General features: G+C 39.8%; 1 protein-coding gene across 1 annotated transcript in view; it reads left to right on the plus strand.

Annotated features, from left to right (window-relative positions):
- Positions 1 to 2,547: 2,547 nt before the first annotated feature.
- Positions 2,548 to 16,042, plus strand: part of TMEM132D (transmembrane protein 132D) — a gene marked incomplete at its 5' end in the record, with an annotated part of 146,762 nt that continues 133,267 nt past the window's right edge. Inside the window, one exon of the mRNA XM_010143982.1 lies at positions 2,548 to 2,694. Coding sequence (XP_010142284.1) covers positions 2,548 to 2,694 — 147 coding nt within the window. The remainder of the gene's footprint in view (positions 2,695 to 16,042) is intronic.

The raw sequence follows: 16,042 nt of genomic DNA on the forward strand, positions 1-16,042 counted from the left end.
TACTTAGCAGCACTGAGACCCTGTGCAGCTTTCTCGATGGCAGTAAAGTTAATGCATGTGTGCTATCAGAGCAAGAGAGACTATGCTATGGACTAAGGCTGCTTTTTTCTTCATTCCCTACCAGTTTTGTTAACTGCTATGGTTTTGTATTTTTTGTGTAGTCAATGTAATCTATTGTGTGTTATTAAGTAACAGTTACAATGTAGTAATTGCTCTTAACCTCCAGCCACAGGAAGATGGTTGCTGTTATGTAAGGCTACCACCCACTGGGGTTTCTGGGATGTGTACCCTTCCCCACCTCTATCCCTCTGAAATCTTGTCCAGGAAAATTCAAGGGCTTCATGTCTTAGTCTGGGACATTCAAAGTCTCATAGCAGGATCAGTGCTCCTGCACGTGTCCCAGGGAGGCCCTGTGGCCTATAGAAGTCTTAGACGTGCTCATTGGCGTGTGCTGGCTGCAGGGGCAGCAACCACTTACTGACCAACCATACCGTGTGCTACAGCACTGGTTTATTGGCAAAGCTAATAAAGCCAATTGCATGGCAAAGCTGAGGGGCCAGCCTCACAGCCCGAGCTCAAGGCATATGTGGTCTTGTGAGATGAAACCAGCCTCTGGTTCAGTGATTCAGTTACTGTCTGCCCTAGAGCTAAGCACACTGAGCTGGCTCCAGCAAGAGAGTTTCCTTTTCAAATACATAAGCTCAGCTAGATGGCCCAAACCCTACACCCATGATCAGCCACTGGAGAGACAGCGACCACTTTGGAGAGCTAGAAGGGTGGGTATGAGTTTCTTAATCATAGCCAGCTTATCTTGGAAGGATCTGAGCCACCCTGTGAAGTGGGAATAATTTTTCTATCATTGGTCTTAGTTGACACCCAGCAGATTTCCTTTCTTGAGACAGAACAGAAAGGTGGGACCAGTTGTTGGTCAGTAGGAATAGCTAAGGACATATGCTGAAAAATGTTTCGTCCAGATTGTCTGACTGTTTTAGGTCTAAGATGCCAGCAATGCAGTGTGATTCCCACTCTTCTTTGACCGTTGATCTCATGTCCTCAGGGATGTTTTTGATCTAGGAGCAGTAACTGCACCTGCTTAAAATACATTCTGTGACATTAGCATAGAACAACTTGAGCACAAATGGGCAGCCTTTGTGTATTAATCCTTCCAGGTGTGCGGAGGAAATTACAGCCACTGCCGTTGAGTTACTGACAGAAGAAATGAAAGATAATCTTTTTTGTCCAAGACAGTTGAAGGAATCCTTTGGCTTTTTGTTCTGAAAACATCTGTGTGGATGTTGTCCTTCAAAGATTTCACAAGTCATTTCATGCGGAGGCAGAGCTGATAGTGCTGTTTTACTGGCATTAGCATCTCTGCATGGCAGCAGCTGTTTATACAAAAAAATTACATACCTTTTTCAGTTTTTTGCCCGGAATTGAGAACTTGCCATAACACTGAATGGATTTTGTGTATGAGACTTTAAGCAAATATAATTAAACTCTCATTTCCTGACAGCTCATATATGAAGCTGTTTGACCACAATGGACTTTCTGGTTTTGTCAACACGTTCAGAAACCAAAAGTTAACAACAGAAATTCCCAATTCAGTAAATTGGCCAAGGTTATATAGCTGTGGACTAATTCAGGAGTGACTTAAGATACATATTCAAATATTTAGTTGAAGGAAGAGAAAGAAGTAAGGAATGTAACACCTGCTAAGAGGAAATAAAACAGATACTTGTATATATAACCACTCTTCTCCACTGGTTGTTCAAAACTAGAAGTATTTTATCCACACATGAGAACCACAAAGAACTCTTCAGTAGGAGCCGGTCCAGTTGTCGTAACTAACATTTTGTCATACAGCTTTTCCTATTGCTTAACCTCATACATAGAAACAGACTTCCAAAGAAACCAGTTACTTTTGGAAAAATAAGAACATCTCTAAGTATTTTTAGGATCAGAGCTGATAGAACAGCTAAATCCAACAGTATTAAAAGAAAATAGAGATGCGGATTCAGAAAGATGGTGAAAATTGGAGCAAAGATATGAAATGTCATCTTTGAGTAATCTGGGGAGGGGGGAGAAGTAGAGGTAGGTTTTTCTTGCAGTGTGGGATCTCGCAATGGCTCCTCACTTCAGATACAAACCCTAGCAACAACCTGCCTTCTTTGTGACAAAGTTACTTTCCTCTCCAATACAATGACTTCTAATCAAGAAAGAGTCTTAACGTGCTCGGTGATGCCCCCAGTGTGGATAATGGAAGACTGGGAGCGAGGAGCGTGCTCCGGAACGTATCTGCTCTGCAGCTGAGCTATGACTAAAGCTGTAATTACCATTAGTTCAACAAGATTTCTATCTTTATCATTTCTTCAAAATATGGAATTCTTAATTAATTCTCTCATCTCTTTTGCTTGTAATACTGTTGAACTCTTAATAAAGTGGTAGCAGTTTCTGTGGGGCAGTAATGAGAAAATAATGAAGAAATAAGTAACAGATCAAGCTGACATTTTGTATGTAATTGGTGAAATATCTTCTTGTTCCTCGTAGGGCGAAGGTGAAGAAAGGTGTGAATGTTTTCAGTGTGAGAGCCAGCAGCCCATACTTATGGGACATCAGGGAGAGCGTGGATTACACTGGCAAATACGCACCAGCTGTTATTGTTTGCCAGAGGAAATCTGCTGCCTCTGAAAACAGGTAGGTCATTTCCAGCAGTTTATCTTTTAAAAACCAATGTTTGTTTTTCCTTTTCAAAGCATTTTGTCGTGATTTTTAAAAGTTTTATTATTGTTCATGATGCAAACGCTTTTGGAAAAGCTGTGGCTGTCTTTGTAGTGCATTGCTAATTCTACCACAGACACTTTGTGTAAAACATTTAGAAGCCTAATACTCAAAGGAAGTTAAAACTAGCAGGAAGCAGTGTTTTCACAGTGTTGAGAAGAACATGTTCCATATCTTAGAATTTGGTTGTGACTTAATCTTTTCGAATTCCTTGTTGCCAGGCATTATAGCAGGGGGTAGTTAGAGGGCTCTTTTTGAGGGGATGTTTTGTTTGTTTTTTCTTATTTTTGCTTGGGTATTTTTTTAGTTAGTTTGTTTTTTTTAATCCAGAGGAAACAAAAACCCACATTTTTGCTGGTGAGACTTTAATCTGTAGAAGGGAATAGAATTTCCAGTCCCATTGTGCAAGAACTTTGATAGCACACTGACTGGTCTTAAACAGCCTTCATCGGGCAGGTGGATGTTCTGTTCCTAATTGCTGCTGATGGCTTTAATGAGTACATTTTTACATCGTTTGCTGCTGCTCGTTTACTGTTTCTGGAACAGTATGTCAAGTGCGTATTTATAAGGGTCTGACTGCTTGCGTATGTATTGTTTGGCATTGCTGTTGGAAAACTTGGCATGTAACGTGGACGATTTGTGCTGTGATTTACTTCTGAAATTTTACAAAATCGTATAGGCTTTGGGGATTTATTATGTGGTTTAGAATTTTTAAATAAATAGCCTCTGAGCCTAATAACTAGTAAGTGTCGTGTCTTTGCAATCCAGTGCTATGAAAAGCAGAGGAAGGGATGAATTTCTGTTCGTAATCATGACATAAATCACTTTCTCCTTATTATAACTCAGTTTCTACACAATTTCTCTGCTATAGTATCCTGAATTGTCTCATCTAAACCATATATTGTCTCATACCTGACTGAATTTTATTGGTCAAAGAAGCAATGTATATATATGCCAAGGTCAGAGCTTCCTACTGTCTAGCACAATCTGTCAGACAGATTCTTTAAAATCCCAGTTCAAAGCTATTTGAAGACAGTGTGAATATTTTCATTGACTGAAATGGGCTTTGGATCAAAATCAAAGATTATTTCAACAATGAGTTTTCTATCACGCTTTATCTTGTTGGATCCATACAGTGCATTTGCCTGATTTCTATTCTTCATTGGGAAAATATAATACATCCTCATGGGTGAATTGAAACTTGGCAATTTATTTTCCTTCACTATTCATCATTCAGTGGCAAGCCTTGAAAATGACCTCTTGTACGCAAAAAAAAAAAAGATTATGATGCCCCTTTTCTTGCAGTGGTTGTGGATTCCGTGTACTTCCACATGCTGAGTGTAAGCATTGTGTTGTGTTTATTAGAAGAAATGTGAGCTCTGTGTACGTATTAGATTTTGCTGCAAAGAAAATCGAGTGAATGCAAGGTGTATGTGTAACTCATAACTTCTCATAACTTCTGGTTTGACTTATTCCATCTTAGTTTCCAGCTGAGATTTTGTGTTTTTCTCGCTTTTGTGATCGTCTTCCTTATTGTTGGTAAACAAATATAAAATATTCGCAATGTATTATTCAGTATGTTGTTTTCCTTGTTAAATTTAGCCATATCTGTTTTGCTGTTCATTGTAAGAAGTAAGATCAAGCATCGTATGGGCAAAGAGTGTGCTCAGTGTTTGGGGGGAAACAATTTTCTTCAGATCTAGACGTGTTTGGCACTAAATGTGCACAATGGTAACAGCTAAATATTGATGTCTCTTACCAAATTACCTCCATAGTTCATTTAGAAATCGACAAACTCTGTTTGCATTTTGTGTAAGTACTCTTAAAGATCAGAGGTCTGATCCTATGAATGCGAAGGTGGCAATGTTAATTAACTAAAGATTCAATACCTTTGTGTTTGGGATGGTTTTACATGGCTCAAAGTACTGTTAACAAAGCTAACTTCTGTGACAGGTGTAATTTCACAGATTAAGGAGGCATTTGTACAAGTGACAAACTTACCCAGGATGCCTGAGTATTTCTTTATCAAAGTTTGAAATGTATCAGTCATTTTATGTGGAGAGGTTTTGGCACTGAAAGCTTATCATAACAGGATTAACATAAATATTATCACAGCCAGCAGGGTGTTTTAGAATGAATATTAACAGCAAATATTGTGAGTCTATATGAGAATAACTAATTAAGCCCATCTGTCAAATATGATTTGAAGTTCTCAGTGCTTTGCTTATTATGGACTTGCGACAGTGTTCCAGATTAATGGTGAAGCAATTATAAAGTTCTCCCCTATTCTTCTGATTTAATTCTCAGGCAGTAATAATTTCATAACACTCTAAATGCTGACCCATGAGATTATTAGATCAGCTTACTACTTGTAGCATCTGTGCAGCACTTCTGTTCCTCTCTGTGAAGCATTTCTCTTCCCTCTCTATTGTCATGTAGATGACCAAAAAACCAAATAGAATATGATGTGATGGGAATTAACCATGAGCCAAGTGGCTTAGAAATGTGACTTGGGAAACACTTAAACACTGAGTGAACTGGGGAGATACATCCTGGTATGCGCAATCCTTATTTCCTTTGGAAGCTGGCTGATCTTTCCTTTTCTTAATTCGTCTGAGTAATGATGTGGGTAGAATAGGAAGATGAGATTAAAAGGGTCCTGCGATTTCAGGGGTTAGCGTTGTTTCTCGTTGTGCCTGAAATTGAGGGTCTCTGCTGTGCTAGTGATGATTGAGAAGAATAGCTAAAAGCTGATGATCTGGATTCCTATTCTGATCCTTACCGTTTCCTGTTGGACTGGAAGCATGCCAGGTGGGATGGGTTTGGAAAATTGAGGTGGATGCGGATTTATTGATTTTCTTGTCTGCAAAACGTGATTGGTAGCACTTTGTTGTATCCATAGCTGTAAGAGGTTCTGATATAATACTAATGGGTATCACGATCCCCTTGAAATATTTTATTCGTGTTTATATTTTCGGGTACAAATATTTGTTGCACCATTGGAGAATACATTATTGTTCTCTCTGCTCATGGCAGGAATGAGGCCATTGATCCAAGCAAGTGCAAAATAATTATACACAAAGTTTGCCCATATCTGAGTAGAACCTTAATGTCTAGAGATGACTGTTTACTGCCTTGTCTCCAGATGCATTTGAACTGTATAATGAATGAGCTTTACTCAACAATTCCTTTTCCCCATGCTTGTTGTTGGAAACGTTACAAAAATAGCATTTCTTCTGATGCTTTTCCACTTGCACTTTTGGGTTGCATTTCCATAGCATTGAAGGAGTTGCTGGCTTACTCCTGCCTGCAACCACGTGCTGCTCCCGCTATTAGTAGAGAAACTTATTTTCATTTTTGAACTGCAATGACGGTATTTTCTGGGCTGAATCCCTCGTTTGTTCCTGCGTGTCTCATTTTTTCATGATAATATGTTTCATTGCTTAATTTTTCTAACACTTTTCTAATACAAGAAATTAACTCAATATTAGATAATAACAGGAGACAAGAAAATTATGGCAGCACTGCCTTTGATTCTTCTACACAATACTTTCTTTTTATTACATTCATACCAATGGTATGAATATAGTGCCCTATATTTCTCATTTTAAAATCTATAGTTATTTAATATTTAGTTTTCATGTTGTAACAGCAGTGAGCTGTTGCTGCCTTCTCTTACCTGTTGCATCTGCCAGTGCATTTGATAGGCTCTCGAGTGCTATAATCCTAAAATGCTTCTGAAGCAACAAAAGCACCAAATTTGACATAAATAACAGCCTGCTAGCCACAACAATTGCATTAAGCCTCTTGCTGGTGTTCATCAAAATGCTTCCTAAAAATAGTTTTATGTTTTAGTTTACCATTACTTTTTTCCATGTTTCACATACGCCAGCATCAGGATGTCCTCTCGCAACTCATTTCAGCTGTGACCCCAGGGTGGAGCTTTGAACAGAAGGAATTCTGGCTGCAGGAAGTATGCTTGCAAGGAGGGATGAATTTCATTTCCTGTCCTAGCTCATCTGAAGGCGGAGGAGGGGTTTATCCTCTTTGTATTTTTGTGTTACATTTTATTGATTTTTATTTTACATACAGAAGTATGGAAGGCAAAGATCCAGTACGTACTGCAGGGGTGAGGTTCCCTAACGATATCAGAATTGAATGCCTAACAGGTACTCAGTATTACTTTGTTCATGAGCTTGTCTAGGAATTCAAGAAAAGGTGTCCTGTCTTCATCAGCAGTTACCGTGAGAGCGCAAAAGGTGGAGGTGCTGAAGTAGCCGAAGGTCATTTCCACTAGTCTAGATAACCTCATGCATATGTAGTGCCTTTATTTTTACCCTGGTGATATCCAGTGTGATAAATATCATTTTAAACTTGAGGAGGAATGATTGCCCTTAAGAACTGTAAGGATTCATCATTATCATGCTTCCTGTGTGTTTGTAGTACTTAGCACTGGAGTCCTTAAACCGTTAGTAACCCTAAGGCTCAAAATAACAATTCCAGTGGGACAAAACCAGTTTGCTACCTATTACAAAAGAGACCCCAAGTGAGTAATCTCCTGTCTATTAAAAATCTAATATTAAATGTGAAAGTGTCTCTAATGGTGCTGATGATTTTCTTGAGGAATTCTTGTAAGAAGTAAAACTAATTGCTGGGAGAGTTGGAAAGGGAGTGGATGATTTAAAACACAAGCTGAGGCTGAAAATACGCCTGTTGCTGTTGAGGTGTAGGGATTCCCTTTTGAATGAAAAAAAGTTGTTAAATCTAGTTCTTAGATTGTAAGTGAACATACAGCAAAACGTGGACCAGAAGGCTAGCAGAGTTGTGTAATGTAATCTAGCATCCATATATACTGTAAAACTAATCCGAGGTAAATTCCAACTGCAAGTACAAGGCTGAAGTTCACTGGGCAATTGAGTTATTTCATGGCTTCAGCTCCTGATGTGTAGATGTACTGATGACATGAAAAGGCTGGGATTGCAATATTAAAAATCTGTGGGTGGTTTATGTGAAATGATGATGCAGATATAACTCATCCTCTAATTAGTTTTACCTTGCTCACCTCTTGGCCTTTTAACCATTCTAGTGGGGTAAGATAGGGCTGCTGCCCCAGCTTGATAAAGGCGTGGAGAGGACTTGGGCTAAACTTAAAGGCAGTTCTGACACTAATACACAGCATCATCACTGGTTTAAGGTTTGTGTGCATGTGGTTACAGAGCTAAGTTTAGGATGAGCTCCATATAAGCTGATACATTGAGCAAGGAGCTGCTCTGAGCTAATCACTAAGATAACGCAAAAGCCAGTGGTGCGTTGATTTATGACCCCCTCTAATTGTACTGGCCTTGACAACTGTCTCTGGGTCGTGTCGGAAGCGTGACAGCAGGAGTTAAATGGAGATCTGCTTATGACTCAGTCCCTTGGCAGTCAGCTGGCTGGTGGTATGCCTTAGACTTTTTTGAAGAGTTTCTATTGACCTCCATACCAATAGAAGAAATTGGGCTTTGTTAGGTAATAGGATGCCTTGTATTTGTGGACACCATTGATTCCACCATACATACACGCACACACACGTGAAAATCAGCAACGGGACAGAAGACTGAGCTGTAAGATTCCATAGGCAGAGCTGTCTGTGTGATCACTGGGTATTTTGGGTTACGTGAAAGGAGTGTGCGATGTGATTCATCCCTGCCCCTGCATGGTAATCTGCCACAACAGGCAGGATTTCCACCTCTACCAACACACTCCACCTTGTGCCAAATGTTTTCCGGCCTAAGGTGCAATCTGAAGTATAAATTTTTGGTGTTATATAGAGCTGGTTTAATGTTCAGTACGCTTGAATGCGCACCTCTGTTAAAGTAAGAATCTTTCAGCTTGAAATCCATCCTCATTGTGTAAGTTCATGAATCATGTGTTTTATGTATGATAGTCTGGCACAAAATTGAGCATAGAGTTAGACCAAACTACATTTTAGACTGTGTAGGAGTGGGTAACTAGGCTCCATCTTCTATGGCAAGTGCGGGAGCCAGAGAGGCTGGCTTGTTAATGATTCTTTGGAAAGGTACAGGAACCGTTGCAGGGTACGTTTCCACTTGTTACACAGGAGGCCTGAGAGCTTTTCCAGGCAAGTATAAATATGATTTCATATTTAGTACACTTCAAAATTTGAGTAACTGACAGCTCTGCTGTTTTGTTTGATACAAGAGCAGCCTAGGCTGGTTGTGATGCAAAACGCACCCACCTGATGAAGAGCCTGTCTACCGCCTGTTGTGCACTTGTGCTGATGATCCAAAGCAGATAAAGGGATCAGCTGGCTGTGATGTCTGTCTTGTTGAAATTCACTGGCAGGGTGGTAGTCAAGGGATTGCCCGCACTTACATAAATGCATTTAATATTATTCTTAGTTTCAGGGATTACCTGAAGCTAATATTCAAATGTGTAATTACCCAAGTGGATGACTACCTTCATCCTTTCTTTACGTAAATTTTTTTGTCTGACATACTGTAAGGTTGGATACCTGCCTTTTCCTCAGCTTTACCTGAAATACTTGTAGCATACCTTTGGTGTTGACAAGATATCTTTTTCTTTTTTTTTCCTCCGAAGTCTTTATACACCAGAAACTTTCCTAAACCCTAGTTTTGTGAACTTCAGCATGGGGACGGTAGAACAGGATAGCTATTCAATTTATACTGCTGAAAGTGAGACTGTTACTTTCATCTTCTATTTCTTGCACTGCCTTTCTAAATCAACTGTAAAATCAATCCCAAAACATCTGTTTCTGATACTCATGTAATTCCCATTTCAGCTATGCCTTAGTGCACCGGAGTCTCCATAGTTTGTTTATAGCAGCATTGGCAAGTGCAGATGTGCTCTTACTTCATGTGAAGGATGAAGGCTGTCATACCAAGAGACCAAGAAATACATGTCTGTGTGGTGCAGAGTAGTGCCTGGTGGAGATAACTGGGACAGCTTGACTGTGACACCGTGCCACATGCTCATTCAGCAAGCCCCGGTCACAGAATGAGCAGCATCTTAGGAAACAGGACCGTGTCATATCATCCATGGCATATCACACTGAGCTCAGAAGAATGTAAAGTGCTGAGTGGAACTTCTTTTATTTGAATCTTACATTTAATCTTAAACTAGAAAGAAAATAATTAGCTTGAATAATTTTCCATCCAATTAATCTATTCCTAAGTGGCAAATATTGTACCTGGAAACAGATTGATTATGAAGTGTTTCCTCGGAGATGCATTTTCCTATTAGTTGTTGAAGCAATTAATTTTCTTACAGACACATGCAGATCTTTGTGTGAAGTAGTGAAGGCAAGGAAAGCAAAAGGCATAGAAGAGAGTGAAAAAAGACTGTAAGAAAATATTAAGATCACAGGATTAATATAACTTATGTACAATGTTATATGTGTTGTACATACATTATGTGCTTGTCAACATCCATAACAGAAGCTTTCAAAAGTTGCAGAAATTAGGAACCTTAAAATTAATCTTTCATGCATATTCATTAAACCCAGTCTTTCTTACATGAACACATGGTACTTTTTTCCATAGGGTTATGGGCAGAGAAGAATTTGGCAGACAAGCTCTGACAAGCCTCTATAAGATAGGTTTTTCGGACAACACCACGCACCCCCCCACTGCCACAAACGTGGGCAGATTTTTATAGGGAAAACAAAGTGCAGGTTTGCATTTTGGATGCAAAATCCAAAGTTTATCCAAATGACAAGTCCCTTGCTGTTTTTTTGAGTCCTTGTTTGAAAGCATAAGAAACAGCATAATGTTCTATTTTTACACGTTTATTTACAATTGACATCTCTTAGTGTGAACAGACAGTCCTGATCTAAACTCTGATGCACTTGGCGAAATGGCTACAATTTTAACTTGGCTTTCCCCAAAAGTTTAAATCAAGACACACCACTACCATGAAAATTTATATCTAAGTAGCTTCATCTTTGGCAAGGTTGTCAGCTACTGAATGGAGGACAATACAACAAATAATTTTCAGTGGTCTAAGTTATTTTTGTCGCTATCAAGCCCACAAATAATGTATTCCCATACTCTCACTGATACCTCTATTTTGTTAGAGACACTCATGTGCCCTCGGTGCCTACATACTGTCTATATTGCAATTCTTTTTCAGTTCTCATAGACTGAGTCAGGTTTGATTTTATGCCCATTCAATAGCAAGAACTTAGTGGAAGAAAGAGGTTGTGTCTATATTCTACATTTATTTTATATATTTCGGTGAGATAAACCCCTAACTTAGTTCTTGAGAGTCTCAAAGAGAATTACACTGTCTTGATGAAAAATTACTATTTATTCAAAAATCAAGACTTTGTTCTCATAAATGACATGAAAATAAGTCTTGGTTGCAGTGGCTCTAAGCAGTAAACGATCAAGGATTTAGCTGTCTCTAGTGCGTGGGGATAAATACACAATTTCAGAAATGTAACCTTCCGATCAAGTCTTTGAGGTGGTGGGAATCAGCAATTGTTTTGTAAAAGCAGTATTTTTGCTCTTTTCTTTAGGTTTCTGGTTTCGGCACTCTCTTTATGCTTATGTAACTCCAGTAAAATATCTCCTGTTCGAGGGTTTAAGGGATTAATCTTGTTTATGAAAAGAAATGCTGCTTCTGCTTCTTGGATAAACCACAAATAGAGATTTTACTTTACAATTGTGATCACAACTTGTAAACACGTTGAGAAAGTCCTAATGAGCTGCTAATGATAATCCAGATGGTTCCATCAGAAACAGAAATTATAGAAGAATTAAGTTATAGAAGAATGCACAAATATCCGACAGGTGAAAACAGCTCTTAGGGGTATTATTTATTGGCAAGCACAATCCTGTGTATAGATCTGCTGGCTAGCTGGGGTGAAAGATGAATGCCGTCGTCCCTCATTCATTTGAGAAACTGAGTATTTCTTTTTTCACAACAAAAAAAAATTACGGTAAATAGAACTTCTGAAAGTGGAGAAGGAAGAATTGTGCTTGGGGTAGAGCAAAGGTAGATATTTAGATGAAGACTAAGAGATAAAGCGGTATGTGTATTATGAAGATCCTTACAATGCAGACACAGGGCTAAACTACATTACTTGATTTGGATCTCTGGCATTATTTCAGTGTAGTTTTAATAAATGTGGGGTTTTTCCCTATATTGCTATTTAGATTGATCCGTAAATCCTGCTAAAAAATCTGATAGGAAGAGTTGAAATAATTTACCAATGGATGCTAAGACTGTGTTGCTTGGTCGGATTGCCTAGTTCTGTAACACTGGAGCTGTGAATGATCTGCCTCTCCTGCTCTTTAGGAGTCTTCCTTTCAGCTCCAGTGCCAAAGAGAGAGAGTCCAGGGAACTAAGACAGAGATGGGGCCGTTCTGTAAGTGGAGCAAAACTGTGTGTGTTTGAGCCTTTGTTTGGGTCTCTGCATTCACCTTCTCTGCAGATCTCAGTCACAAGTAGGACATTACGAGGTCAGACGTGTATGGGCACTGACAAAGCATGGCCAGACACTGCCAGGGAGTGCAGTCGGGCAGTAGGTTAGTGGGAAGGATGGGAACACCGCTTTTCTGATAGCACAGGAGAGAGTTGGTGATGGTGCGGGCGGGTGTCAGGTTCAGTACCACAGCATGATGGAACCTCACGGCCATGTGAAATCTTCCAGTGAGAGCAGAGGGGCTGTTATGACCTGCTGCTGTCTTCCTCCAGAATCAGGGCAATTACCAGCTAGTGTGCTGTGCTGTAGGGAAGGTTAACCAGAGCTATTTTAAACAGTCACCTCCCAAGGAACAAGCAATCAGAACATTGTTGTTTAAACATCTGGCTGTGGGGCGACATTCTTAAATACCATTTTTCATTACAAGTTCTAAGTCACTTGGATGCTCTGGTTTTAAGAAGCAAAAAACCTGCACTTAAATCCGTCAGAAAAGCAGCATTTTTGGTCTGTGAGTGTGCAGAACTCTCCTGTTCTAAAATTAGAAAGTCAATTTGTCTGTTAAGCCAGGGGAACAAGAAGCTCTACATGCCCTCCGAAATTAGCAATGAAACAAGCTGTATTGAACTCATCTGGAGCTTTACACCTTCAGGGCAGTGGCTCGAACCAAGATAGACAATATTTCTCTAGGCTGGCACAGTTATTTTACAAGAGCAGAAGGAGGAGGGGTAGGAGAGAGTTGCTTTGGTCTGATCTCTAAATGAAGTAACCAGCTGAACTTTTAAAATTATGCAGAAGATTAAAGGACACTTCAAACAGTCTACTATGTCAATTTGTAATTTATTCTGCTGAATATCTCTTCCTTAATTGTCACGAAACTAAGACATTAAAGTTAACAGAGTCACGTGCTCCGTTAAAAGGAGCTCTTACTTTAGAGGAAGATGTTCCTGAAGAAAAGGAACACAGAAGGACATCTTTCATGTAGCATAGACCTAGAAAAAGGAATTAAGACGATGTAATGCTTTTGATTTTCTATGGGTAGGACTTGGGGAGGATTTAACGTTATAGGTATGTTAGAATCTGTACTGGTTTTGTTATAGGAGAAGCAAGTGTCATTGCAAAGGGTTGCTCTGAGAAGTGTTAAGTAACTGTGAAGGCACCGACCATAAGCAGCTTATTCCCACAGTCTTCAACCAAACTTGAGCCTAGAGATGTGAGGATTTGGAAAACTCCAGAAACTTTCAAGGAAAAAAATGTGGTATGGTTGCAAAGAAGTGCACACAATGTTTGCTGCATTTCCTCTCCTCCCCCAGAGGCCTGCGTAGAAATTTGAAAAGAAATTAGTACAGCTGCATATCAAACCCTAAGAATTATTTATATGACTAATAAATAAAATTGTTACGTATGTGTGCATTATTAGGTGATTGCAATTTCAGTATATTTAAATTCACCTGAAATTTGTTCTGTGCTAACCACATCTCAATGTGCATAAAGATGTCATGTTAATTTTTCTAGCTTTTTTCTCCTAAAATATGAGATTTTTCTGTCGCTGCATGAGGTCCTAATTTACATGCTGTTTCTTCACTCTGTGGATATTACTTCTTTTTGTTTATACGTCAACAATATTCATGCTTTCTGTTTTTAATGTTATAATATTCCTCCTGTTTTAGAAAGATGTCAACAGGAAATACATATATTCAAGTACCTTAGCATGCTGTGCAGATCCATTGCTAATAATATGTGTATGTTTTTTCAAAGTAAAGAATTTATGCTTATTTATGTCATAAATACAGCTAGCACACGTACAGGACTGCTATCTCAAGAATACATTTGTCATTTTTAATGAAGTAAACAAAGCAAGTAACTGTAGGTCAATTTTTCCTGGATTTCATTGGTTTTTCTTTGGGGGAAAAGGGTGATTTTAGCCAGGTTTTCTGAGGAAGTGAGCCTTATGCTATCGTGCTGCCTGTGTATGTGCGGTTTGAATTTGACAGTAGTATAGCTGACTCAAAGATGGTTATATTCTTTTATGTTTCGTGAAAATATGCAGGCAGGAGAGTACCCAGGCAGCTGCATTCTTATCGATAGCCAATTATAGAAGAATCTTCAGTAAGAGCTTGTACTTTCTTGGACACCTGAGTCAATCAGCCATGGGACAGAGCTCTATAGGAAACTAGTTTCTACTTGCTCTGTCCTCATGGAGCTGCTTCTTTTTCATGCTTATGTAATTTCCAGAAAATTTTGCCTCTGTAGTGCAGACCTGGGTTCAGTACCTAACAATTGACAGTGGGTTGTAATGTTGAAAGGGCCCTTTGTCAAAAATAAGGTAGGCTGGATTTGGAGTTCAGGAAAGGTTCCACTTTCATGTATCCTAAAAAGAGGAAGGGAAAATTATCAGCCTAAAATGCTGTACGAGCTTAACCAAAACGTTAATGGTATGAAGCTAGAAAACTAAAGCTGGGTTTATAGTTGGACTTGATCTGAAGGGTCTTTTCTCACCTAAATGATTCTGTGACCTAGAATAATAGTGATTAAATTTGTGTTTTAAGTGCTCCCATATCTTCTAGTCCTTTTTATCACCAGGACCCCTTCCTGAACCAAGAACCCTCTGCTGGGATGCAAATAGTCCTAGGGAATCCTGCAGTCACGTTTTCTTTCGAAGCACAGCTGTGAACGCTGGAGATGAGGAACTGGGTAAATGAACAGTTGAAAAGCAACCACCAGATGGCTGTGGGAGCTCAAGGAGACACGTGCCCTTGGAACTGCTACAGCATGTTGTACAGCAGGTTCAGAGATCCACCTTGTCATAGCGGGCTCCACAGACGCAGCAAGCTGTAGCCCCTCTTTTGAGGAGCTGTGGTTTAGCTGAGACCTGTGACCACCGGCATGCGATGCCAGGCAGTGAGATACTGTGTTCAGGATGTGGAGCTGGGAAAAAAGTTAATCCATGTCTCTGGAAGCCAGGTGTAAAGATTCCCGTTCACTGTAACGCGAGGAAGACGTTTCCATCACTCTTGGCTCTTCTGTTCAGTGCCTGTAGAGGTTGGTTTGGAGGGTCTGTGTTCTCCACTAAAGCTGGGCCGTATTCTCCACTGTAGGAGAACACGAGTGCCGTAGTCTAACATTCCTTATTCCAAGGACTGAATCTACCCAGATGCTTAACAAAGAGCTACTGGTGTGTCTTGGTCTGAATAATATCTTCATCACTCTGTGCTGCTGCCCTTTTTATCCTCTGTTCAATTTTTCGTGAATTAGTCTTATTTATAAATGTGTGTCTGCGTGTAGCAACTCAGAGCTGAGAGCTGGTAAAACACAGTTCAGTATAATCCTTCTGCGAAAAGATATAGGCCCAGTCAAAGCTCGAAGGACAGCTGCTGGCCTTAGCTGAAATGGGCCAAAGCACGTGTGCTGGGATCACTCCAGTAACCCCTGGATGAAGATGTTAGGACAGGGGAGTTGCAGGGGGTTAGGACAAGCAGTGGTATCTACCAGTGCCTGGTCCTCTGAGGTGAAGTTTCTTGCCTACATCTCAAACCAGGAAATTTGTTTGCTCTTGTTTTCTCAGAAGGGTGTGAAGTACAGCTGGCTCAGAACATGAAAGTAGGTGATATATCTGGAGTTTGAGGAGCGTGGGGTTGGTTAAATGTCTGTTGATGCTGTCTTACAGCAAGGGAAAGGACCAGATAAGCCAGAATGAGCCCTTCAGAGATTAAAATTGTCTGAGCCCCACAGTTCCACCTGAACTGTGATGAACGTAACGGTGTTCACTTTGAAGAGCATAGAAACATTCACTGTGGCGTGGAGGCGCACCTTGAACCG

The sequence above is a fragment of the Buceros rhinoceros genome, unplaced genomic scaffold (genome assembly GCF_000710305.1).
Source record: "Buceros rhinoceros silvestris isolate BGI_N320 unplaced genomic scaffold, ASM71030v1 scaffold1669, whole genome shotgun sequence".
In the NCBI taxonomy this organism is placed as follows: domain Eukaryota; kingdom Metazoa; phylum Chordata; class Aves; order Bucerotiformes; family Bucerotidae; genus Buceros; species Buceros rhinoceros.